Source organism: Cloeon dipterum, chromosome 4, assembly GCF_949628265.1.
Source record: "Cloeon dipterum chromosome 4, ieCloDipt1.1, whole genome shotgun sequence".
Lineage (NCBI taxonomy): Eukaryota > Metazoa > Arthropoda > Insecta > Ephemeroptera > Baetidae > Cloeon > Cloeon dipterum.
Window position 1 is genome coordinate 30,894,843 of NC_088789.1, and position 25,899 is coordinate 30,920,741.

General features: G+C 37.9%; 1 protein-coding gene across 1 annotated transcript; it reads left to right on the plus strand.

Moving 5' to 3' along the window:
• Positions 1 to 15,878: 15,878 nt before the first annotated feature.
• LOC135943782 (putative ankyrin repeat protein RF_0381) lies at positions 15,879 to 20,748 on the plus strand. Its single transcript, XM_065490444.1, has 4 exons — positions 15,879 to 15,883; positions 16,151 to 16,366; positions 17,569 to 19,433; positions 20,696 to 20,748. The coding sequence occupies exons 1-4, from the start codon at positions 15,879 to 15,881 to the stop codon at positions 20,746 to 20,748; spliced, it is 2,139 nt and encodes a 712-aa protein (XP_065346516.1).
• Positions 20,749 to 25,899: the final 5,151 nt, after the last annotated feature.

Below are 25,899 nucleotides of genomic sequence, written 5' to 3' on the forward strand. Positions count from 1 at the left end.
GGAGATCGCACTCAAATCATCCAAGAAAGATTGCCGAATGTTTTCAATCATTTGCTCATGCTGAAAATTAGGAAAATTAGAGCATTAATTTCAACTCAAAATTAACAAAAATTGATTACATATATTTTTTCCGTATTAGTCATTCCGAAATTTTTGACAAATTCTCGTGCCAAAGGCCATATATCATTATTCCTCATTGCCTGTGACCCACATATCTGTAGTGCCCACTGCTCTTTGGTTTTGTAACCCAGGCGGGATTGAGACACTATAAAAAAAAGAAGAGAGGATCGAAATTAGAATTAATAACGCAATTGATAGCAGAAAAAACACAATCATATACTTTTCTCTTTTACACATTTGTCAAATTTCGTTCTAGCTTCAGCCAACGCCTTTGAATTGGAATTTTTGCCATATCTTCTACGAAGAATGGCTTTAACAACATTAGAATTATTAAAAAATTCGATATCTAACAAATACACAGACCAAGTATCCATCCCGCAATGTCAACTTTAAGCTGATAATCAATGTCCTTGGAATTAATTCCTTCCTTCTGACGGTTATTCGCAGCAAAGCCGTTGCATGCAAACGAGTAAAAATCATCACATGGCTTTATCTGAGTATCCATATTCGCTTTAATTAGCTTTGCTAATATAATAAGTAATAAATATAATATTATGCAAATAAAAACATTAAAAAACCTGTTTTAACACATCTATCAGTCACGCAATATTCAACCTTTTTGTTCACTTTTTTAGGATTTTTCTTGTACTTCTCTTTTTCCTTGCAGAGCGGAGTGTCACGGCAGCGCTTCAATTTGCAATACTTTACGTGCCGACAATATACAAGGGGTTGGTCCAAAATCACCCCTTTAAACATTCCATCAACGGAAACGTCAAGACTCGCATCTAGAAAGTCTCAGAGAAATATCCTAGAGATTTTTAAATGCTATACTCACCAGTGGAGCTTGAGGGAATGGCGTAAAGAAGAACTAAAATAATGGACAAGCAAATCCATCTATAATTAAGTTGACTTTGATTCGAATTCAGGTTCTAACAAAAATAAAGACTTACTTAGCTGGAACGCGTAACCGCACAAGTGGTTCCATTTCTCACCTTAGTAAAACTATAGAACCTGTTGTTTCAGCGTCGTCTTATATATTTTGGATGTTTTTATGATAATGACTGTAATTGCTTCTTTGAACGTCATGATTTTAAGAATATTAAAAACTCAAATAACACAGTAAAATTATCGTTAGCTTTGTTAATTTTTAATTTTTGGAGGTCGTAGGCAGAAATGATGAAGAGCGATAAATTATCTAAAGAATTTTGCTGTTGAAATGGTTTACAGATGCAATTTCTAACCTAAGTAAAGCTATGAAACTTGTAGTTTCAGCGTCGTCTAATATGTTTTCGGCATTTTTATGATAATGATTGTAATTGCTTCTTTGAATGAGATTTAAGTATTATATTTAATAACTTTCAAAACATATTAAAATATCTTTAGCTTTGTTGATTTTGAATTTTTGGAGGATGAAGGTAGAATAAATGATTAAGACCGATAAATGCTCTAAAGATTTTTTTGATGAATTGGTATACGCAGTTGCAATCCGATCAGACGCAATAATCACATAGCAGAACTATTTAAATTAAGCGACCCACGTCAGCACCGATAGGCTGACGGGTGAAAACCGAATTCTTCGTCATCTTTCTGCTTATAGACAATAGTTCAAACCGCCGATAATGCTTGCCTTTCAACAAAACGGCAGGATCGTGCTCCTGAGAACTGCTATAGTCATAAACTGGAAGTTTGAAGAGCCAAAAAATTTAACTATAGACCGACTTTGTTTCGCAGTCATTAATTCAACACATAATATTGGTGTTGCACTTCGGTGTCGAGCGTTTGTCGTCTAACAAAAATAAAATACTTTTCCACACTGTTTTCCTCAATTGCACGAGAATTGTCGAGCGAATTTTTCAGAGTTCAGACAAGGGCAAATAGAAAGGAGCATGAACTATCCTGCTTCACTTTGAAAATTACTACAGTAGTGAATACAGCGCGATTAAATTATTTTTGTCTGAAATTTACATTAATTTGTATAGCAGCAGAAAGGAAAATTCTAAAGGCAACACAATTTGGTCTTTGAATTTTAAATTATGGAAATTCAATCGCGACCGAGTTAAACCCGTATATCCAATGAGGCAAACCTTTTTATTAATTAGTCGAGTTTTGCATTTTGTGAATCCACTTTCTGTAACAGTCATCGGTCTTTAATCTTTAATAAAAAAAATCCTTAATGGTTCTCCGCCGGGTTTGAGGAAACCAGTGAGCATCAGATCTTGCTGGTGTCTGGCAAATTCGCATCTTTAAACACTGATTTGGCTGCGTTACTATCACGTCGGGGTCAACACTTTAGGAAAAATAATCTCTGAGAGATCTTGAACAATTCTTCTTTTAATCACTAATCACCTGAAAGAAAGACCTTAAGCATAATTTATATAATGGGTAATCAGAATAAAATTCTTAATAACAATATTAAATTCAAATTTAAACAAACTAAAAATTTAAAAAAAAATCGAAATGAACAAAACAATGTGAATAGAATTGTGGAAAATTTCGAGTATTAACCCGGTTGATCCATTCCTTCACAATTAAACGCTCGGTACTCTGGGAAAAGTTGCTTAACTGCTCGCGAATCTGGCGAATTCTAATTAAAATTCTTTGTTTTTTTATCTTTGTATTCCAGTCCTCGGACCGGGAAGGGCGCGCACTGCACTAGCACGAATGCTGACACCCCGGGTGCGAATAACACCGCGAACGGATTGAATGGGCGCACCAGGCCGCACATTTCAGGGACCCAGCCCACTCAAGGGCCACTTGCCTCCGCACCGAGGACTGCATTGAAACGCTAGACATTCGTCCCGTGAAGCCAAATCACGCATGCTGGAAAGGTGCAAACCAGCACGTAGCGAGTCGGCCTAGATTTATGCAGGCGGTCACCCATCCTCTTACTGACTGCAACGAATATGTTGCTTAACTTCGGAGATCTAACGAGAACCAACAATGTACTATACCCTAGACACAGAAGAAAGCGAATACACCCATTCCACAGAACATTGCCTGCTATGACCTATGATTTAATAAGGATGCCATCTGCATCTTTTTAAAGAATCATAAATTAAAATTATTTTTAAAGAAGACTAAAACTGGCGATAGAAAAAAGCTGTGCGGTTGTACAGTGAAGCAGCGCAGGTTACATAAATGCCGCTACTCGATTCAACAATTTATTATGATCAGGGCTGGGCATGGGTATTAAGCGGTTTTTTGCAGCTATAGTTTCTTCCGAATTGTTGGTGCCCATGAAAAATTAGATTTAAAATGCTAAAAACACTCAAAAACCCATGAGTCAACAAAGAAAATATAATAAATACAACAATTTTAATAAAGTAATAGGGTTAATAATAATAACCAAAAACCCGTTCCCTCTGCATGTGGGCATTTATTCAATATTATTAACATTAGGTGCAAAAAAACGCACAAAAACTGGTAAAATACCACAAAAGACTACTGCACTACTGCAAGTTTGAAAATCTCCCCGGGAGATACCCTCCAGCCCTGATTATGATACCCTAAATGAAGATTCATATGAAGAATATGTCGAAAAGGATTCTCAGTGCCCAGATAAACGATTAAAATCAATTGTAAAATAATGAAAATTTAAAACGGTACAGCTCATTGATTTTTTTCTTTAAGTAATAAGCTCTTTATTTACGAAAAACAGAGAAGGCTTCATTATTTAAAAATTCCATTGCTCTATAGTTGTCATTCTACCAGATTTTGCATTTTTTCACAGGATTCATTTTTTTTCCTTCGCGGCATTTAAAAGCTGTAGCGAATTCTTTCATATTGGACAGTGGGACGTTTACTCGATATTTGTTAAGGCTGTAAACATCTGTTTTGATAGTTTCTTCCTTGTGTTCAATTGTCTCGCTTTGGCAGAAAGACTGTCAAATGTATTAATATAAGTTAGATGAATTAAAAATAGTACGTTTTACGACCTACATTTGCATATCCGATAAAAAATAGTTGTTCGTCAGTATAATCTTCAAGTAGTTTCAACTTTTCTTTCTTTGGGTCAAGCCTCTTGTAAGCACGATAGGAAAGGCTCACTCCTCCGTTGTCGGAAATGTCTTCGTTACTTGTTTTTTTAGCATCCAACTGTAAATAAATATTTAATAAGCGCTGTTGAAAATATATCACGTTTTTTAGTCGAGATGAAAGGTAGTTTTGTGTTCGTGTCGTGGTGTTGTGTTAAAATTAAGCTTTTAGTGAGACGCAACAATTTCTGATATTACTTACATATAACCTTTCCCCCTTTTTGGTTGTAATGTAAAATTCACCGTACTGTTCTTCAAAACATGCAACATGCTTTTTGAATTGCTCTGCTGCTTTGGCTGACCACCAATCTTTTATATTTCCATTTGCGTTGTACTTTCGTCCTGAAATTTCAAGCTTGAAAATAAAATAATTAACTCCCTGTAAATTACCTTTATCGTCAAAGCCGTGAGTAAATTCGTGTGCTAACACAGACCCCATTGCCGCATAGTCTAAAACACTGCAAACGGATCAATTATTTCTCTGCACGCGTTAGTTTGAAAAAAGTTAATTACGGAAGGCCCAAATTTAAAAATGGATAGTTCATCATAGCTCTCAACACAACTGAAAATTTAGAGCGTAAATAACTCTGTAAAATAGGTGGTAATAGTAAAATTACTTATGCTATTCCACCCGAAATAATAATGAGCATTTAACTCGGTTGGAAGTTCAGTTGCAGCATCCTGCAAGATGTAGCCATCTTTATCTAACTTATCGGGTGGAATTTCGTCGTATTGAAATAATTCCTCTTTATGACTAAGTTCCAATTTAACAGCCTTAGCTTTATCCCTAGCATAGCTTTCAGTTCTGTCGTCCAACCAGGAAATCGCACTCAAATCATCCAAGAAAGATTGCCGAATGTTTCGAAACATTCGCTCAAGCTGCAATTTAGAACATTAAAATTTCCAAACAAAATTTAAAAAAAAATGAATACATCCGTCTTTTCCCTGTTTGTCATTCCGAAATTTACGACATATCCTCGAGCCAAAGGCCATGCGGCCTTTTTTTTCATTGCTCTTTCCACACATGTTGAAGCAGCTATACGTTCTTTTCTTGTGCATATTTCAAAGTTTCTTCTAGCTTCAGCCAACGCTCTGGACTGGGAAGTTTTGCTATATTTTCTACGAAGAATGTCTTTAAAAACATTAAAGTTAAGCCACAATTTGGTATGTAACAAATACACAGACCTTTTATCTTATGCATAACGTCAGTTTTAATCATAAAATCAACGTTCTTGTAATTACTTTCTCCCCAAGGGCGGTACTTCTCAGAAAATCCGTTGCATGCAAACGAGTAAAAATCATCACATGGGTCTATCTGCTCATCCATATTCGCTTTAATTAACTTTGCTAATAAAATGTTAGTAAAAATAATAATGCAAATAAAAATAACATTAAAAAACCAGTCTTCACACATCTAGCAGTCTTGCAATATTCAACCCTTTCCGTTTCCTTTTTGGGCTTTTTTGGCTTTTTCTTGTCCTTGCAAACCGGTGAGTTACGGCAACGCTTCAATTTGCAATACTTTCCGTGCCGACATTTAGGTGGTTTGCCCAGAATCTCCCCTTCAAATATTATTCCATCAACAGAAACGTTTCTCGGCACGTCAAGACTCGCATCTAGAAAGTCTCAGTGAAATATCCTAGTGATTTTTAGATGCTACTCACCAGTGGAACTCGGGGGAATGGCATAAAGAAGAACTAAAATGATGGACAAGCAAATCCATCTATAATAAAGTTGACTTTGATTCGAATTCAGGTTCAAACAAAAATAAAGACTTACTTAACTGGAACGCGTAATGGCACAAGTGGTTCCATTTCTCACCTTAGTAAAGCTATAGAACTTGTTGTTTCAGCGTCGTCTTATATATTTTGGATGTTTTTATGATAATGACTGTAATTGCTTCTTTAATTGAGTGACATTATATGATTTAAGAATATTAAATACTCAAATAACCTAGTAAAATTATAATTAGCTTTGTTAATTTTTAATTTTTGGAGGTCGTAGGTAGAAACGATGAAGAGCGATAAATTATCTAAAGAATTTTGCTGTTGAAATGGTTTACAGTTGCAATTTCTAACACCTCAGTAAAGCTATGAAACTTGTAATTTCAGCGTCGTCTTATATGTTATCGGCGTTTTTATGATAATGACTGTAATTGCTTCTTTTAATGTGATTTAAGTATTAGATATAACCACTTTCAAAACATATTAAAATATTCTTTAGCTTTGTTAATTTTTGTTTTTTGGAGGGTGAATATATAGATATGATGACGTCCGATAAATTCTCTAAAGTATTTGGTTGATGAATGCTTTTTCTCGATCGGACAGTAATCACATACCAGAACCCTTTGAATCAGGTTCTGCACTATGAAACGACCCACGTAAGCACAGAGAGGCTGACGGGTGAATTACCGAATTCTTATAATAAAATCATCTTTTCTGCTGATAATCAATTTAATTCAAATTCCAACAAAACGGCAGGATAGAGTGCACCCCTATATACATTAATCCGGCGGTATGAAACTGGACGCTCAATGGAATCTCAATTAATCGATACCAAATTCAACTCGTGTCAAATGATCAAATGACGCAAACCTTTTACTAATTATTATATTCGAGCAGAACGAGGCGTCTCTCTTATTATTCCTTCGCGCATGGGCCCTACGCGAACGCACTTTCTCCCTCGCGTCAGAATTTTTCACTTTATCTTCTTATTTTGCCGGCCAAGAGATGCTCTTCCGACTTCCTTACTCAGAAAATTCTTTAAGCTGGCGCGATGGTTCATTATTGATTGATACTGATGACTGCAGTTGCAAATTCTTACGTTCAAATGGTTAATTGTCATGTTGTTCATCAGCATTTTATTACAGATTTGAAATTCGGCATTGTTCAACCCATAAATTTCTTGATTGAACTTGATTATGTCTGGTTTGTGAGTCCACTCTTTCTAACGGTCTTCAGTACAAAAAATTCTTGACCAATGAGCATCAGAGCTTTTGCTGGTGTCTGGAAAATTCGCACCTTGAAACTGATTTGGCGTTCGGCTGCGTTATACTCTGTCACGTCGGGGTCAACACTTAAGGAAAAATAATCTCTCAGAGATCTTGAACAATTCTTCTTTTAATCAGTAATTCTCTACAGGAAACAAAGACCGTAAGCATAATTTATGTAATGGGAACAAAATTCTTAATAACAATATTAAATTTAAATTTAAACAAATTAACATTTTAAGAGATAACGAAATGAACAAACAATCTTAATTGAATTTTGGAAAAATACTCGATTCAACTATTTATTATGATGCCCTTGTGGGTGCGTCATCCAGCGGAATCAAATATGCGAATTCCTTATGGTAGAGTTGGTTTATTGAATTCCATAAGTCAGGAAATTATACTAAAATAAGGTTACGACAGTTATAATCATGCACATAGCAAGTCAATCATACATAACAAAACATAGAGTAACATGACCGGTTGCGAGTGAGGGTGAGCGGTCAGTAAAGAGATATAGAAGAGCTTATCATATACAGGAAAAGCGAAATCTATACTACAAGTTACAAACTAGTTAACGCAAAACGTGCGGGAACCGCTAAACCCTAAAGTTTCTTATGACTGTTATTGGTCATAGCCCAGAAAACGATATTTTCAATACAATAATAACAAAAATTTAAAACAGTTTAGAAACAAGATAAAATATAGCTCCTTGATTTTTTTATCAGATAAACTCAATATTTACGAAAAACAGAGAAGACTTCATTGAACAATTCCATTTCTCCATGATTTAATTATCATTCTACCAGATTTCGATTTTTCTTCTTGGGTTCATGTTTGATCCTTCGCGGCATTTAAAAGCTCTAGAGAATTCTTTCATATTGGACAGTGGAACGTTTACTCGATATTTGTTAGGGCTGTGTTCGTCAGTTTGAATAATTTTTTCCGTGTATTCAATTGTCTCGCTTCGGCAGAATGTCTGTGAATTGTATATTAATTTTATTAGTTAGACGAATTAAAAATAGTACGATTTATGACCTACATTTGCATATGCGATAAAAAATAGCTGTTCCTCAGTATAATCGTCAAGTTTTTTCAACTTTTCTTTCTTAGGGTTGAGCTTCCTGTAAGCACGATAGGAAAGGCTCACTCCTCCGTTGTCGGAAATGTCTTCGGCAATTGTTTTACTACTATTCAGCTGCAAAAATGATATTTAATAATAATAAGCAGTTGAAAATAGATCGCTTAATGAGTCGCTGTAAGGTAGTTTTGTGTTCGTGTTGTGGTTGTGCTCTAATTTGGCTCAACTCCTGATATTATACTTACATATAACTTTTCCCCCTTTTTGGTTATAATGAAAAATTTGCCATACTGTTCTTTAAACAATCTTTCACGCTTTTCAAATTCCTCTGCTGCTTCGGCTGACCACCAATCTTTTTCATTTCCATTTTCGTCGTAATTTCGTCCTTAAATTTCAAGATTTATAACTCTAATTATCAATAATTAACTGCATGGAAATTACCATAACTGTCAAAGCCGTGGGTAAATTCGTGTGCTAACACAGTCCCCATTGCCGCATAGTCTAAAACACTAAAATCATCAATTAAACTTCTGCACGTGTAAGTTTGAACAATCGTATAATTACGGAAGGCCTAAATTAGAAAATGGATAGCTCATCATTGCTCTCGGCACAACTGAAAATTTAGAGCATGATAACTATGTAAAATAGGTGGTTATACAATCACTTACACATGCTATTCAACCATGTATAATATTCAGCATTAAAAGAGGTTGGAAGGTTAGGTTTAGCATTGTGCTTGACACTGCCATCATCTTCTAACATGTTGGGTGGAATTTCGTCGACTTCAAATAATTCCTTTTTATGACTAAGAACCAATTTAACAGCATCAGCTTTTTTCCTAGCACGTTTTTCAGTTCTGTCGTCCAACCAGGGGATCGCACTCAAATCTTCCAAGAAAATTTGCCGAATGTTTCTAAACATTCGCTCAAGCTGAAATTTAGAGCATTATAATTTATACACGAAAAACAAAAATGAATACATCCGTCCTTTCCCTATTTGTCATTCCAAAATTGTTGACAAACTCTTGAGCCAATGGCCATAAATCCTTACTTTTCATTGCTCTTTTCGTACATCTATATGAACCTACGAATATCAAAGGAACTAAATTAGAAAAAAAAATCGGAACTGTCTGAAGAGTACATACTTCTTTCTCTTGTGCATATTTCAAAGTTTCTTCTAGCTTCTGCCAACGCTTTTGAATTGGAATTTTTGCTATATTTTCTAAGAAGAATGTCTTTAAAAACATTAAAGTCAAGCAACAATTTGGTAAATAAAAAATACACTAACCTGTTATCTTATCTATAACCTCGTCCTCAATCTGATACTCAACGTCCCAGTGATTACTTCCTTCCTCCTGAGGGTTATCCTTGGCAAATCCTTTGCATGCAAACGAGTAAAAATCATCACATGGGTCTATCTGCTCATCCATATTCGCTTTAATTAACTTTGCTAATAAAATAAGTAGTAAATAATAATTAAAAAAAATAACATTCAAGAACCAGTATCCAAACATCTAGCAGTCTCGCAATATTCATCCCTTTCCTTTTCTTTTTTGGGCTTTTTCGGCTTTTTCTTGTCCTTGCAAACCGGTGAGTTACGGCAACGCTTCAATTTGCAATACTTTCCGGGCCGACATTTAGGTGGTTTGCCCAGAATTTCCCCTTCAAACATTATACCATCAACAGAAACGTTTCTCGGCACGTCAAGACTCGCATCTAGAAAGTCTCAGTGAAATATCCTAGTGATTTTTAAATGCTATACTCACTAGTGGAACTCGAGGGAATGGCGTAAAGAAGAACTAAAATAATGGACAAGCAAATCCATCTATAATAAAGTTAACCTTGATTGTAATTCAGGTTCAAACAAAAATAAAGACTTACTTAGCTGGAACGCGTAACCGCACAAGTGGTTCCATTTCTCACCTTAGTAAAACTATAGAACTTGTTTTTTCAGCGTCGTCTTATATATTTTGGATGTTTTTATGATAATTACGTTAATTGCTTCTTTGAATGTCATAATTTAAGAACATTAAATATTTAAATAACACAGTAAAATTATCATTAGCTTTGTTAATTTTTAATTTTTGGAGAACGTAGGTAGAAATGACGAAGAGCGATAAATTATCTAAAGAATTTTGCTGTTGAAATGGTTAACAGTTGCAATCCGATCGGACGCTAATCACATACTGATATAGTCCTAATTATCATGTTGGTATCTAACTTTATATATTGTCATGTTGGTCAAACCGTTTTTTCAATAAACCAGATTACTTCCCAAGCCCAAGCTAACCAGGTGTCTTTCACTAACCCTCTCTCACCCAAAGGCGGCCAGCAAGGGCCGCGGGGCCGGCCGTGGGCCGCCCCATGTAATGCCTACTCGACCATAAACGGCCCGCAGTTATATCACATACCAGAACCATTTGAATCAGGTTCTGCACTCTGAACTAATATTAAACGACCCACGTCCGCACCGTGTGGCTAACGGGCAAAAACCGAATTCCTATTTTAAAAAAATAATCTTTCTGCTTATAAAGAATAATGAAAAATTACAATAATTCAAACCGCTAACAAATGTTGGCTCCCAACAAAAAGCTGGATATGCCACTACATTAATACTGGAATCTTGTAGATAAAAAAAAATGCTGGAGATAGACTTTGTATCGCCGTAATTAATTCAGAAAATTGGTGTTGCACTGCGGTGTCGAGCGTTTGTGCTTATAACCAACCGCATTCGTCAATTACCAAAAAATCAAATATTTTGCTATACTGTATTTGCACAAGAATTTTGTCGAACGCATTGTGCAAACAAGGCAAATGGAAAAGAGCATGAACCCCTGTTCCACTTTGAAAAATGCATCAGTGAATATACGGCGTGTTTGAAATTATTTTTTCTGAATTTTACAGAGCTTCTTTATGTAAATTTTGGCTTCAACTGAATCCTAAAGAATCATAGTTCATGCATAGGCATTAATTATTTACCAGGCTTTTTCAGCTTCAAACAGAATTTAAATCAAAAACAGAAAATAATTTTTAACAACAATATTAAACTAATTAACATTTGAAGAGGAAACGAAACATACTAAACCATCTGAATTGAATTGTGGAAAAGTCCAAATTAAAACAAGAATTTACTCGATTGATCCGGGTCTTTCACAATTAAATCGCTGGGTACTCTGGGAAATGCAACTTAATTAAACTGCTCATGAGTCTAGCGAAATCAGATTAAAATTAAAAGCTTGACGAATACGAATTTGTATCGATAAACCCCGAACCATAAGTGAAAAATGAGCTCGGCTCCGCATTCGCTACACATTTTGAAATAATCATTATGTCTGTACCTTTTCAATTTTTAACAGTCAAGCTTATAACGTAATATAGCTACAATTAAATTTGAGATGGCAGAAGCAGACGCAATTAAAAATGGTAAATAATTATTTCAATCAATTTCAGGTGGTTGCTGCGCCAAAATTTCTCGCAAACTATGGACACAAAAAATAACGTCATTATCACATTGTTTCCACAGAACATTGCCTCCTATGAGTTAAGGTTCATTTTTAGGATATCTTCTGCATCATATTTTTGAAGAATTGTAACAGGAATTATATTAATTATCTTCAAGGAAGTTAACCTGGCGATAGACAAAAAGCTGTGCGGTCATACAGTGATGCAGCGCAGGTTGCATAAATTTCGCAATAATGATAATTAACCTAAAGAAAGATTCTTATGTAAAATATGCCCAGAAAACGATATTTTCAATTCCAAAATGACAAAAATTTCAAAGAGTGTAGAAACAAAAGATGACATAAAAGCAGGTCCGTTCTTTTTCCTTATTTAATAAGCTCTTTATTTACAAAAAAATCAAAGGATTCGTTATAAAAACAACAATGCTATAGATTAGGTAAGATTTAACCAACAGTCTACCAGATTTCACATTTTTTTATAGGGTTCATGTTTGTTCCTTTGCGGCATTTAAAAGCTGTAGCGAATGCTTTCATGTTGGACAGTGGCACGTTTACTCGATATTTAGGAGGGCTGTGATTATCTGTTTTAATAGTTTCTTCCGTGTATTCAATTGTCTCGCTACGGCAGAATGACTGTCAATTGAATATAAATTTAATTAGTTAGATAAAAATAGTACGTTTCACGACCTACATTTGCATATCCGATAAAAAATAGTTGTTCGTCAGTATAATCTTCAAGATCTCTCAACTTTTCTTTTTTAGGGTTGAGCTTCTTGTAAGCACGATAGGAAAGGCTCACTCCTCCGTTGTCTGCAATGTCCTCGTCAAATGTTTCTACACTATTCAACTGCAAATTGATATAAGATATGAGCGCTGCTGAAGCAGAGCGATCTTCTTTCACACGACGGAGGATCGTGGAAATCTGATTGGCTAACAATGACGTAAACCAATCAGAACGTCCGAGATCCTCCGCCGCGTGAAAATAGATCGGTCTTTGAGTCGCTGAAAGTTAGTTTGTGTTGTGTTAAAATTGGCTTTTAGTGGGACGTTTCGAATACCGATTTTACTCACAACTAACTCTTCCCCATTTTTAGTAATTATGTGAAACTGGTAGTACTGTTCTGCAAAACATCTAACGCGCTTTTTGAATTCCTCTGCTGCTTTGGCTGACCACCAATCTTTTTTATTTCCGTTTCCGTCGTACGCTCGTCCTGATATTTTACGCTTGCAAATAAAATAATTTAACTGCTTTTAAATTACCAAAACTGTCAAAGCCGTGAGTAAATTCATGTGCCAACACAGACCCTATTGCCGCATAGTCTAAAACACTGAAAACACATCAATTATATCTCTGCACTCGTTTTAGTTTAAAAAAAATATATTTACGGAAGGCCCAAATTGAAATAGGGATAGTTCAGCTCAGCTCTCGACAAAACTGAAAATTTAGAGTGTAAATAACTCTGTAAAAGAGGTGGTCATAAAATTACTTACACACGCTATTCGACCTGTGAAAATACTCAGCATTTTGAGTGGTTGGAAGTTCATCTTCAGCATTTTCCGTGATTCTGTTATTTTCATCTAACTTATCGGGCGGAATTTCGTCGACCTCAAATAATTCCTCTTTATGACTAATTACCAATTTAACAGCCTTAGCTTTTTTCCTAGCATTTTTTTCAGTCTCGTCGTCCAACCAGGGGATCGCACTCAAATCATTCATGAAAGATTGCCGGATGTTGCTCATCATTCGCTCAAGCTGAAATTTAGAGCATTAATTTCGACTCGAAATTAACAAAAAATTATTACATGTGTTTTTTCCGTATCAGCCATTCCGAAATTTAAGACAAATTCTCGAGCCAAAGGCCATATATCCCTTCTTCCCATTGCTCTTTTCACACATCTTGTTGTACCTACAGGAATATAAAAGGATATGGAAATAAGAAAATAGTTTTAAAATGACAATCATACCTTTCTTTAGTTCGCATTTTTTAAATTTCTTTCTAGCTTTAGCCAACGCTATTGAATCAGAATTTTTGCTATATTTTCCATTAAGAATTTCTGTAAAAATATTTTAAAGTAAAAAATTGATACGTAACCAAATACACAGACCTAGTATTTTATCAAAAACGTCCTCATCAATATGAAAATCAACGTCCTTGTGATTACTTCCTTCTGGTTGTGGGTACTGCTTGGAAAATCCATTGCATGCAAACGAGTAAAAATCATCACAAGGGTTTATCTGCTCATCCATGTTCGCTTTAATTAACTTTGCTAATAAAATAAGTAGTAAATAATAATTCAAATAAAAACATTCAAGAACCAGTATCCAAACATCTAGCAGTCTCGCAGTATTCAACCTTTTCCTTTTCTTTTTTGGGCTTTTTCGGCTTTTTCTTGTCCTTGCAAACCGGTGCGTTACGGCAACGCTTCAATTTGCAATACTTTCCGGGCCGACATTTAGGTGGTTTGCCCAGAATTTCCCCCTCAAATATTATTCCATCAACAGAAACGTTTCTCGGCACGTCAATACTCGCATCTAGAAAGTCTCAGTGAAATATCCTAGAGATTTTTAAATGCTATACTCACCAGTGGAGCTTGAGGGAATGGCATAAAGAAGAACTAAAATAATGGACAAGCAAATCGATCTATAATTAAGTTGACTTTGATTCGAATTCAGGTTCAAACAAATATAAAGACTTACTTAGCTGGAACACGTAATGGCACAAGTGGTTCCATTTCTAACCTTAAGTATAGCTATGATGGAACTCGTAGTGTCAGCGTCGTCTTATATATATTTTTGGCTCTTATATCATAATAGCTGTATATAATTGCCTCTTTAAATGGAATTTAAATATTTTAAAAACTTACAAAACATACTAAAATAATCATTAGCTCTGTTAAATTTTAACATAAGAAATTAGGCGCTCAAAAACATAGAGTATTATAGCTACTATTGTACATATTTGAGATGGCAGAAACAGAGGCATGAAAACTGTATTTTAGAGACTTGCACATCAATTTCAGGTGGTTGTAAATTTTCTCGAAAACCTCGAAAACAAAAAAACCATTTTAAAAGAAGTTTAACCAGTGATAAAAGAGCTGTGCAGGTTGCATTATCTCACTACTCAATTCAAAAATATGTTGTTATTCCCCGAAGAAAAAATTTCTCATGTAGAATGTAATGTCTAAAAGGTAGAGCGTATTTATTGAATTCAAAAATCATAAAGAACCTAGTTCTTGGTTTCTAATTCTACCAAATCTTTAACATAACTAATTCTGGATCTATTTACACAATTTTCCAGGGTTGAATACAACCCCATCTTGCTATCTTATATCCTAAAAATTCTATATCAAATGTCAAAACACATTTCATGAAAAATTGAACTAGTATAGTACGCCTTAAGAATCTTTAGTAGGTCAGGATCTCTGAGCTCTGGATATTCAATACCCTTATTAAAACTAATAAAATTTCCATTGTAGTGAGGTAATTTCACCGTAAACCTAAGATCTATAAGCTTGGGCAAAAATGCCGAAGCCCTTTTCAAAAAAACACTGATAAATTCTAACGTCCAAAAGTTGATAAACAGCCCATAAGGATCGGACCAGCAGAAGTTGAGTGATTCGAGTTGGTTCAAAATTTCGTTATTGGTCACTAAGACGGTCAGTCCTGCCAGGTCGGTCAGGTCGAAACGCTCGAGGGTCAACTCTATCCTTTTCAATTCAGGGGCTGAAAGAATGTTTGTAAGCACAGAGACCCTTCTGCCGCGGCTGACAATATATAATTAAAAATAAATACAACCAAACAACTTTTCAAAACAGTATGACTCACATTTTCCACTTCAGTTCCGTCAATCGAGCGGAATAAATCAAGGGTTCAGAATCATCCTCTAAAATAACGCGGTCCAGTGACAGTGTTTTCAGGTTTGGGCTTAATTTGAGTATAAGATTTAAACTCAAAAAGCAAAGATCATCGCCTAAAGAGCCTGCCAGGATGAGGGTGTGCAGATTTTCTCCGTAAAAACGGACAAAACCTATGACGGTATCAGCGCTTTGCACGTTCTGCAAACTCAGGGCTTCGATATTCTGAAATTTTAACAGCTCGTCTTGCTTTTTACACGTATCACTTCGATCCAGGGTCCATTCAACCTTTAAAGAGATAAATTTAAAATTGTGATGATTAAAATAGAAGGAAATACCATGAGGTGAGTGACATTCGGATTTAAAAGTCTCAACATAGTGATGTTATGATCAGAGAATAAGCTTCCGTCTAGGGAGAAGAATAAAAATCGCACATACGGTTCGTTTCTGAATTTAAAATCCCTTGCATCGATGTCAAAGGAGCAATTGTCGAAGACCTCGATATTCGGGAGTTTGGCGAAAAAATCGAGCAGCCAGTTTTTGCCCGCGAAAAACGGCAAGGTGCACACCAAAGCTCTCAAATGGCCTAAACTTCTTTTAATGACTTCAAGAGGAATTTCTGGATCAAAATTTGAGGCGTGGAAGACCTTCAAGAAGCGGAGATTGGGCAGACTCTGGCATAACTGCAACAGATCTGAAAAAGTGATCTGGCTTTGCCCTGCCTGCAACCGACTCAGCTTGTCCAATTCGGACAAGGACCTCAACACGTCAGGGCTGAGCGATTCTGCCTTCCTATCATCGTTCCAACTGGAGTCTTCCAGAATCAGGTGGTTTACTGCTGGAGCCATGATTGAAATCCAGCCTAATACCTTCAACAATTTCGTTCTTAATTTAAATTAAAAACAGTCACACACGGTTTTACCTCTTCCATAGCTGAAATAATTTTTTGTTTAGGGCAAAAACTGAAGAATCGACTTAAATCAAGCGAGCGGGTCAGCGGGCTGAGTAAAAGCATAAAAGCCGAGAGCATTTTGCTGAACATCCGTTCATTTCCGTCTCGGTCCCAACACTCCTTCCTCAGCATTTCCTGCAGAACCCTTTCACGCATTTCCACGTCTGATTATAGATAACAATTTCAATATGGGTCAAACCTTTCAAATAACGAAATCAATCGTACTTACGCATGTCTAATATTTTGGCCTGGACGTCAGACTCACTACAAAGAATTAATTCCACGAATTTCCTAACGTCCTGAGATTCCGTTGAATCTGGATTTGCTCTCACTGTCAGGCCCTCTAGTCGTTTCACAGTCAAATTAACAAAATCCACCTTCATATTTTAAAATTTCTAGGGATTTTAGAAATTAATCGAAATTTTAAATTTACTCTGTTAATTAAGAGACAGTTTAACTCACCTGTTTGAGCTCATTAATATCATTTTAAGTGTTTATTAACAAGTCTTATCATCGCACCTTTAAAAACAGCTGCTCGCTCATCTTGGATTTGGATGAACACCTGTGAGAGGGTAAATTTCCCCTACAGGCTTTGATTCCCCCTCCCAAAGATCGATAGAATTTTCAAATTAAAGGGCGCGTATACGCGTAACCAGTGCCTGTAGGATTTTATTACAGACTTATTTTAAGCTCAAAATATTATTAAATTTTGCGTCGTCCAAAATGAAATTATTGAAAGTGAAACCAGTTTGAACTGAAAACAACATTATTTTGTTTATTACGTAATGTTTTCTTTTTAAACTCATAAACAAAATGATGCAATGAACTGTCAACAACTTTTGTTATTTTGTTTCCAGCTGACTGAGCAATATTTCCCATTTTATTTTTCAGTATTAGTACGCCCGCACGGACTAACGGACTTACAAGACAGACGTCTTTCCAGATTAAATATAAACATTGAAACTTGGCCAAACAGCCCAAACAAAAATGTTTGGTCGTAATTCCTGTTATCTGGAAGATCTGTAAGTATCAAGATTTTCCCACACACTGTATTAAATCTTAACCTTTTAATTTTAGCTCAGACTTGGGAGACTTATTCGGCGTCAACGATGTCGACATCATGGAAGCAGTGGGGTTCGTGGGAAAAGTGTGCGCCGACGCTACACCGCTGATGCTGGCGGTGATGCGAGAAGATCTGCTTTCCTGTTTGCTGAATGAAGAGGTCGGCAAGGAACAGGTTTTCGACACCACGAGGGAAAATGCCACAGTCGTGCACTACGCCGCGATGAACAAGGTGCACGGCGAAGAAATCATCAGGTACCTGGTCGCATCGTGGCAGGTCAATTTGAGCTGTAAAGACCGTAATGGCGAGCAGCCGGTCCACTACGCCGCCAGGGTGGGCAACTTCAAGGTTGCAGAGTACCTGCTTGAGGCTCAAAATTCCAAGGACAACATCCTGCAATTTTTGGTGAAGGAAAACAACCTCGCCATGGCCAAGGAGGTCCACGAGTACAACCCGATGCTGATCCATTGCGTGGACCCTGACGGAAGGTCCCTTCTCCACCTCGCAGCCATTTTTTCTGATGTAGAGATGTGCCGCTGGCTGCTCAAGAATAAAAATGGCTTTGAACCATCTCGGACCGAGATTGGCGACAATTTGCTGCACTCTGCCGCCATGAACCGCAAGCAGGACGTGGGTGCAGATTTAATCTGGTTTCTCAAACTTGAGAATTTCCCCTCCCTCGACCCTAACGAGTACAACAAAGAGGGCAAGACGCCACTCCATCTTGCCCTGATGTATGGCAAGATTGAATCCGCCAACGCGTTGATCAGCATTGGAGCAGACCTCAGCAAGGATTCCTATCTGCAATTCTGCTTGGACAAAAACGTGCCGAAGAGCGCCAGTTTTGTTATCAGCAGAGACAGTAGTCAGGTCGAAAAAGTCGATTCCCTGGGAAGAAACGCCCTCCACAGGGCAGCAGAGTCAAAAGAATTGAATGATTGCAAAATTCTAGTCAAGGCCGGCGTCGATCCTAAGGCCGTGACCAAATCCGGAGAGACGGCAATGCACTTCGCAGCTTCGAACAAAAAGTTCGGATGTGAAATGATCAATTACTTCCGGTCCCTTGGACTGGACGTGGACGCGAAGACCAAATCCGGGGAGACACCCCTCCACGTTTCCCTGATGTCCGAAAACTTTATCTTCGCCCAAGCGCTGTTGTGCGATCACAGAGCGAACTTCAGGGTGATGATAGGCGAGGACAACATCTTCCACTACTGCGTCAGGAACAACAAGCTGCTCAGCGTCAAATTCGTGCGCAAAATGGATCCAGATCTGTTGAGCCAACGCACAAAGGGTTGGAAAACGCCCCTCCACCTGGCGGCCCAGCACGCCGACCTGAAGATGTGCTCCTTCCTGATCAAGGAACGGGGCGCCGACGTGCGGGCCCTGAACGGACGCGACATGGAAGGCGTCATGCACTTCGCGGCCAGGAACAAGGAATGCGAGGACAACCTGGTCGAGTTCCTCTTCAACGAGGGTGCCGACCTTGACGCACGGAACAGTTTCCTGGAAACGCCTCTCGTCGTCGCACTTAAAGAGCAAAACGTTCGCGTCGCTGAAAACCTGATCAACCTCGGTGCCGACACGACCATCCACATCCAAGGAGAAAACTTAATGTTCCTCTGCGTCAGGTTGAACAATCTAGCGAGCGTCAAGCTTCTGCACAAGCGCAATAAGAATTTGATCAAGCGACTCGGGGAAAGGGGAGAAACGATTCTGCACTACGCCGCGGAGCAATCCAACCTGGAAATGTGCCAGTGGCTCGTCAGCAACGGTGCCGACTTCAGGGCGCTAAGTGAACGGGACGGATCGTCGGTGTTGCACTTTGCAGCCTACAACAGAGACGGCTACCGCATCGTTCGCTACTTTTACACAAAAGGTTTGGATTTGAACGCATTGAACAAGCGCAATCAAACTCCGAGAGATTGTGCGTGCTTTAGCAGAAATTACGATATTGTAACGCTGTTAGAACTCCGAGGCGGCGTCACTACCTTTTCAACAAAGAAAGTCCAGATCAAAAAACATTCCCTTCAAAGTACAACTATATAGATAAATTGTATTTATTTTCTATTTCTATGTCCCATAATTGTAATTGTTTTGATTTGGCTTTTAAAATAAATTTGAAACCCCCATTAATAATACCATATATCGGTCGATGGAGTATTTTTTACATTCAAAACAATTTTTATCTCGCTTTTGTTTGTTTGCGATCAACACAAGTGTTTATCAGATTTTTGTTTTTGAATTATTGTAAATAAAAATTGGGTGAGTAACTCCAAAAAGCCAAAATGTTGTCTCTCTTTACACCTATAAACACGGAAAACACCTTTCTTTTTCTCTAAACTAAATCAAGAGTTATAATCATCAATATCAACATTTTTAAATGACAACTAATCATCGGAGATAATTGTTTGCATGCGTATGATTCTTGTCAGCACATCATACACTACCTTTCTCAGGGTCAGGTGGAGTGGAAACGGCTCTTCTCATCGCCAGACTTAACAAAATAACTGGCAAAAGTGGCAAACAGAAAACAGACAGGTCAGACAGCATCTCTACCGGCTGCTGACAAAATCCCGCCTTGCTGAAAAGGGTGTTTCCAACGGAGTTAAAACTAATTTTCTAATATAACTAATTTACTGCTCATTTCTGGTTCTATTAAGTTTTAAAATGCAAATAAAATTAAAAAATCTAATCAGATAAATTATCTTCTCACGTTAATAATCAAGAATTTGTATATGTAAAGTCAAGTACTTTAATGTTGCTTTAACTCTCGTCTGTTTCCCCGCTTCACACTCGACTCGCTGTCGGCTGTCGCTACGCGCCTAAAAGAGGAGCCGCGCCTTCTTTATTTTCGTTCGCCTTGTAAAATCCGTAAAATCAGTGGACTTTGGACTTTTCGTGAGGTGTAAGGTGTAAGGACAAATAATCTAAAGCAGACAAGTGGATAGAACCCAAAGCCATGAACTGTATCAAGTTTTCCGCAGAGCAAAAAAGCTGCCCAGCCAATAAAAGGTAGGTTAAAATTATTTTTAATATCCGCGGTAAATGTGCTCTTCGCGGTCCGATGAATCAAGGTTATTCCTGAGATTAACGCCACTTAACCTTGTGATGCTTCATTGATTTTCTGTCATTCCAAAGTGAACCGCGATCCTTTGGTGCAATTTATCAGCTTCAAAATGGGCAGGGACTAGAAAAAGACTTGAATATTTTTATGACTATACAGTTTTATTTAACAATCATTAATTAAAGACCGTCTTTGACAAAAATTCTGAGCGCACCAATCGATTTTTGAGGTTCGAATTAGGTAAAGTGGATATTTTTACCGACCAAAAAGTCCAGCGTGACTTGCGAACTTTTTTCCCGCCAAAACAATATGAACGCATTTGCGAGAATTGCGCACCCGTCAGAGCTGGCTGGATCTGACTAAGTGGTCTCTCTGCAAGTGCTCAAATCAGCTCTGACGCATGCGCACATCTCGCATGTACGTTCATATTGTTTTGGCGGGAAAAAAGTTCGCGCTGGACTTTTTGGTCGGGAAAATATCCACTTTACCTAATTCGACCCTCAAGAATCAATTGGTGTGCTCATAAACTTCGCCAAATAATGAAGAGGGTAATAATTTCTACTATTTTAAAATAAAAAACTCCTTTAAATTGAAACATTTGAATTAAAATTATTTTTAATATTCTTCAACCTAAATACAATTCAGTACAAATGTATTTGTAGGGCCTTCTGGAACATTATAATAAGAAGATATCGCAGCCCAGAAAACCTTCCTCGTCAGATTCTTCCTCTTCCACCACCTTCACCTTTTCCTCCTCCTTGACCGCGGGCTGGGTAGCAGGAGAGGCGGCAGCCATGGTGGGCCGGCCCTCAAGGAGTGCCAGGGCAGCAGTTGCCTGCTTGAATGCGATTCCCGTTGACTTGGTCAGGGCCACAAGGTTGGTGAATCCATTGACCACGATGTGCGGCGCCGACGCCACGCTCGGGTAGCTGATGGAAAGGCACAGGGACGCGATGTTGCTCACACCCTGAAGGAAAATTTACATTCATTAAAACCATCAAAGGGTTAGTTATATCTTCTTACCTTTGTGAACCTGGCTTGAATATCCTCAGGCTTGATGTCGAGTACCTCGGGTCTGTAAATGGTGCCACAGTCGTAGATCATCTGGATTTCCAGGCCGAAGGAGAAAGGCGAGATTCCCAGCATGTTGAGCAAGGCGGCCTCTGAAGCGCCAACCTTTTCGTTTTCCTTCAGGATGTGCATGTCGTGGATGATTTCGATCGTGCCCTGAATGATCAGAATTATTTTAAAGATTGAAACCAACTAAAAATCGGGTTTTATCAGGTTTACTGGTTTTCAGCCCGTCATCTGATGCCAAAAATGCTGAAAATTCAATCGGGAGTTCATTGAATCAGTAAAAAGCATCTCACCTTTGAAATTTTGGTAGGAATTGCTAGTTTCTGGAAGAAAGAAGTCTTTTCGGGTCCGATTTTGGTGTTATGGGCGGGAATGACGACGGAGCAAGGGGAGATGGCTCCAGCGCGCGCTGGGGCCTTCCTCTTGTTCGCCACCAGCTTGTCTCGCACCTCGCTCAGCTCTTGATTCGTGAAAACGAAGCCTACGTTGCCGCGAATGTGGGGCAAAATCCTGAAATTATTAATCTAGTCTTTTTCTAAATTTTTATATGTATTTTTTTAATACTTTTCGATAGGATGGGATTGTTTATGCTCAGAAGTGTTTTTGTTTGAATTTGAAGTGCCCTTTCTACGAGCACCCTTTTTCTGTGGACCTCTTTGGTCCATTTCGCTGGGATCATTGATAATACGAATGCCCTTGCGAATTAAGGTGTTCTTTCCCATGAGGATGTGGGCGCAATCTCGCAGGCTTTGCCGAATATCTTGTATTTGCTTCGAGCCTACGTTGTCCACATTGACGATGAAGAATTTATCATAGTTTGTCATTAAGTTCTGCAATGAATCTCACGTCAGATAAACTTAAACTCGGATAAAAATTGAAATAATCTACCTGGAGTTTAACAAAATAGTTTTGCTTCCAGATGGTTTTAGGAGAAAGTTCTTTTTCCGTGTCCATTTTTTATTCCTTGGGGTGTAAGAGAAAGTTCAAAGCCTATAACAAACATTAATAATCTAAGATAATATAGAACATATTGTTTATTAATGTGTTATCAGCAAAATTGGGCTCATAGCGTGCATAACTAACTCATTTTTATTGAATGCTTTCGTCACTATCTACTAAAATATTTGTTTTGAATTAAGGCAGGATAATTAAGCTCATCAAGTATTGAAATAATATTAATGTGCGCAAAGTGAAAATAGTATCATTAAGCGTAATATTTCCAAAACTTTTTATAAATAAAAAAACTTAAAAATACTGATTTGATATTATTTCAAAAAATACTTTATTACATTTCATGCAAATGCTAGACCGAAAAGTTCGCGTAAAATAGCTCTATAAAAGATGATACGATTAATTAATTGCAATCATTTTCTGGATAGCACACAGAATTCTTTTAAAAAAATTTATTTCCTCACTTTCGTGCAATGTCGCAAATCAAATTTCTGATTCTTCCCAGTCTAAAACTAATTCGCATTGAAATTCTTCAGTTAATTCCATAAATGCTAAAGGTTAAACACAAAGATATGACTTTTACCTTATTAAGCAGAATAACGATTCAGACTTAAATGTAGAGATCCTACGATTCCCCTCCGGTCAGTGGCAGGTCAAAGAGTGTCACGACACCTACTGAATAAGAACTATAGTCTCCCACTTTTTCCAGAGAGAAACTATGAGCGCCTCTAACGATCATGAGTAATTAACGTTTTTTTTTTTGGTAATGACGAATTAAATTGAAAAATATGTTTTGATTTTTTGAATACTTTCATTTTCTCACCGACATTAACTACAATCAGTTTAAAAACTTTTTTTCTGGTTCTAACAGAGAGATAATATTATCTTTCGTGTACTAAAAGACGTGTTAACAAAATGATTTTGTTTTTATACTAATTAGGTAATATATTCATTTGATAACTCCGGAATGCTTTAGAACTATTGAAGAAACCAGGCAATTTAAAAGCATTTTAAGAATGCACCAGTTGTATAATCCCTTAGTGTTTTGTCAATTTATTTAGTACTTCCTACAAATAATTATGCTATTTAACAAAATTGCATACTTATATGATTAAATAAGGTTAAGTTAAGTATTAAAAGACAAATTCCGATTTAAAATCAAACAAACTTCCTTGGTTAGCGATCAGTAGAATCCGGAAAGATTTGTTTTAGTAATGTGTTTATTGGTGTTCCAATAATATCCACTTAAATATAAATATATAAAAATATAACATCTAATCAAATTCTACAACATTGTGGTCGCTTCCCTTACTTTTCGACAGTTAAGTCTTGAGAATAGTATGTCATGAACGGACCTTCCATCTTGCGTCCGTTCATATCTGTCGAGTCCCTGGGCCACCAGCCACTCGCACATCTCTAAGGTGGCAACCTCGGCAGCATAGATGAGAATGGACCCTCCATTCTTCTTTTCCCAAATCAGGCTTTTTTCCATCTTGTTCACCAGTTTGGCGCTGGAAACTGCGCTATACTGGACGCAGAATTCCAAGTAGTTCTGTTTGAACCTCGTCAGGGCCATGTCGGCGCCAAGCTCGATCAAAGCCTGAGCGGCCTCGATGTTTTCCATTTTGAAAGCGAAGTGCAGGGGCGTTTGCACGGTTTCGTTGACGCAGTTCACGAAAGCCTTCAATTGCGGGCCGAATTTTTCAATGATATCCGTGCCGTAAGGCTTGTTCAGCGCCGCGTAGTGCAGTAAATTGGCGTGCGACGCTCTGTTCAAGGCGTGGATGTTGCAACCAAGCTCAACGAGCCACATGCACATCTTCAGGCTGGCAAACTTGGCCGCGAAGTGGAGAATCGTTTCCCCGTTTTCCGCAACCTCTGTTAACTGCTCGGGGTCTCTTTCGTGGATGAATTTCGCGGCAAGCAGCTGATCCTTGGACACGAAATGCCGCAAAATGTTCATTCCGTCCACCCTGACCTTCAAATCGGCGCCCTGCTTCATGAGCTCCTCCGCAGCTGAGAATTTCAAGCAGCTTAAAGCGTAGACAAGGATGGATCCGAAATAAGGGTATTCGTAATTCGGGTTTATTTTGAACCTTTTGAACAAATAAGGAATGATATCCTTGTGGTGGGCGTCGTTGGTGACGGCGTCGGCGAGAAGATTGTCTTTCCAGTCCTCCGGCTCGTAATTGTTGACGTTCAGACCAATGTCTTCCAGCAACCACTTGCACATGGACAAATCCCCGTAAACCACCGCGTACTCGAGCAAGCCGGATTCGTAGCCCTCCTCCTCCGTCAGAGCTACATCATTCGCAAAGACGAACTTTGCGGAATTCAAATTGTTGGTGCGCACGCAAAAGTGCAGGAGCGTATCGCCGCTGTTGGTTTCCTCCTCCATAATTTGGTGCAGCACCGTGGCCAGCTCGAAATTTTTCTCTTTTAGAGCATATTCTAACGGAATCATGTACGAACTGTCCGTTTCCTTGATGTTACATCCTTTTGAAGCGAAATATCTGACCAGTTCCTTGCCGTGGGTGGAGTTCATCGCTGCAAAGTGCAAGGGGTTGCCGCCAGATGAGGTGCACTTTGCTCTGACGTTGGCACCGCGCTCCACCAGGTGGCGGCAGACGTCCAGGTCGAGCAAGGAGGCGGCAAAATGCAAAGCTGGCAGGTCGGCCCTGTTTTTTTCAACGAAATCCAGCTTGATTTTGAAGAGTTTGTCGTACATCCTTTTCCGTTTGGCGCGTTGTCTTACCGATTTATCTTGTGTTTCTAGAAAAATTATATAAGGTTGCATTTCTTAAAAATGGATAAATAATGCAAGACTCACTTTCTGCGCTATGGTTGATCTTAGGGACATTTTTTCCAACCCTTTTGTCCATCTCGAATAAATCTGTGAACAAACGAGTCAGCGGTAATATTTCTGCTGTTTGTCACAGCGCAAAAACAGAAAAATCGTACGTTGGTGTCACCAATTTCAGCTTAAACCCTGTTCCACAACAGCCAGCAGAACAAGCAAAGTAAAAGTGGTGATAAAAAGTGTATTAGAGCTGCCAGAAGATGGCAACACCGTTCATTTACAATTTTCCGGCACCTAAACAAACTATTTCATATTTTTTATGAACCTCTGGTCAGAATATCCCGTGGGATATGAGTCCATGAGTTCACCGAGTCCCAAATAACATGGACAAAAAGGAACTTGGGCCATATGTGGCCATATTTTCGCTTTAATTTTATAGAAACGCCATTC

Excerpts from the sequence above, each read along its gene's own strand:
- LOC135943782 (XM_065490444.1), top strand. Across the intron at positions 16,367-17,568 it reads CTGGAGTCTTCCAGAATCAG|CTCAGACTTGGGAGACTTAT; the intron begins GTGGTTTACTGC and ends TTTTAATTTTAG. Across the intron at positions 19,434-20,695 it reads TCGCTACTTTTACACAAAAG|TGAACCGCGATCCTTTGGTG; the intron begins GTTTGGATTTGA and ends GTCATTCCAAAG.